The 447-nt window shown below is 46.8% G+C and overlaps 1 protein-coding gene across 1 annotated transcript in view; it reads right to left on the bottom strand.

Moving 5' to 3' along the window:
• Positions 1 to 285: 285 nt before the first annotated feature.
• LOC119593925 overlaps positions 286 to 447 on the bottom strand; it is a gene marked incomplete in the record, with an annotated part of 1,017 nt that continues 855 nt past the window's right edge. Inside the window, 1 exon segment of the mRNA XM_037942942.1 lies at positions 286 to 447. Coding sequence (XP_037798870.1) covers positions 425 to 447 — 23 coding nt within the window.

The following is a 447-nucleotide window of genomic DNA, read 5'->3' on the forward strand; positions in this document are numbered from 1 at the left end:
TGCAGCACATGTGTTGCAATCTAGTTAAAAACATTGTTCATATATCATGATATAATCCTCGTTCGTGTTGCCAAACGATTTATTCTATATGTTTGCTTCTGTGATTTATGAAGTGTTCCCCTTCTTGCTTCTTACTATTTACGTCTATCCATCTGCAAGGATATTGTGAATAGTCCACAAACATGTCAGTTTTGCCTGTTATGGTTTGCGCACCGCCTGTGAGAAAGAAACCTTTCAACCGTCTGTTTCCTTGATGTCCTTTGGCTTAAGGGTTTCCACACGCAGTTTAGAGTTTGATGCATTTTTATTGAGTTCTGTAGCCGAGAGGAAAGCAGAGTTGCAGAGCGTGGGTGTCTTTGCCGCGGCGTCGGCTTCCTGCGGAGGGAAGGGTGGCGCCGCGTCCGCCGTCGGGAGGCCTTCCGGATCACCACACCTTGTGAGCCGAGA

The sequence above is a fragment of the Penaeus monodon genome, chromosome 33, assembly GCF_015228065.2.
Source record: "Penaeus monodon isolate SGIC_2016 chromosome 33, NSTDA_Pmon_1, whole genome shotgun sequence".
Classification (NCBI taxonomy): Eukaryota; Metazoa; Arthropoda; class Malacostraca; order Decapoda; family Penaeidae; genus Penaeus; species Penaeus monodon.